The sequence below is a fragment of the Frankliniella occidentalis genome, unplaced genomic scaffold, assembly GCF_000697945.3.
Source record: "Frankliniella occidentalis isolate FOCC.00 unplaced genomic scaffold, Focc_3.1 Scaffold151, whole genome shotgun sequence".
In the NCBI taxonomy this organism is placed as follows: domain Eukaryota; kingdom Metazoa; phylum Arthropoda; class Insecta; order Thysanoptera; family Thripidae; genus Frankliniella; species Frankliniella occidentalis.
Genome location: NW_026267278.1, coordinates 590415 through 590932, shown reverse-complemented (window position 1 = coordinate 590932; position 518 = coordinate 590415). Strand labels below are relative to the sequence as shown.

Below are 518 nucleotides of genomic sequence, written 5' to 3'. Positions count from 1 at the left end.
TTATACTTACAGAATTCAAACTGAGATTATGTAATAGAGTTTTCATCAAGATTTGCGCATGAGTTAAATCATGAGTAGACTGAGGAGTAGATTTCATACCATCTGATAAAAGACTGTGGCCCAGAAATGATGATACACCTCCACTCAGAGCCAAGGAAAAGTGGGAGCACAGCAGTTTCAGACATAGGTATACAAAGTCATGATGATCTCTGCAAGCAAAAATAGATTAGATTACATAAAATGTTGATATCTGATATACTAAACCGGAATATACTTAATATTATCCCTTCTTTAGCTGACAAAAAAACATATGTACAGCACACTTACTGAGAAGATGGGAATGGGGGAGGTGGTTGGTCTCCAAAGAAGTCTTTCCCAAATTTTTCCATGAAATTTTTCAATGTGGAGAATGTTGACTCTTGTAGATCAGCACAGAAAGGACGATGCCATGGCAACACAGGCCTTTTTCAATTGTAAGAAAAAGTCACTGAGAATAAGTACATAGAGATATAAAATAC

The 518-nt window shown here is 36.1% G+C and overlaps 1 protein-coding gene across 1 annotated transcript in view; it reads right to left on the bottom strand.

Annotated features, from left to right (window-relative positions):
• The window catches only part of LOC113216190 (uncharacterized), a 7408-nt gene that overhangs the window by 6743 nt on the left and 147 nt on the right, over nucleotides 1-518 (bottom strand). The window contains exons 2-3 of the mRNA XM_052271167.1: nucleotides 328-462; nucleotides 11-209 (exon numbers count right to left, since the gene is read on the bottom strand). Coding sequence (XP_052127127.1) covers nucleotides 11-209; nucleotides 328-462 — 334 coding nt within the window. The remainder of the gene's footprint in view (nucleotides 1-10; nucleotides 210-327; nucleotides 463-518) is intronic.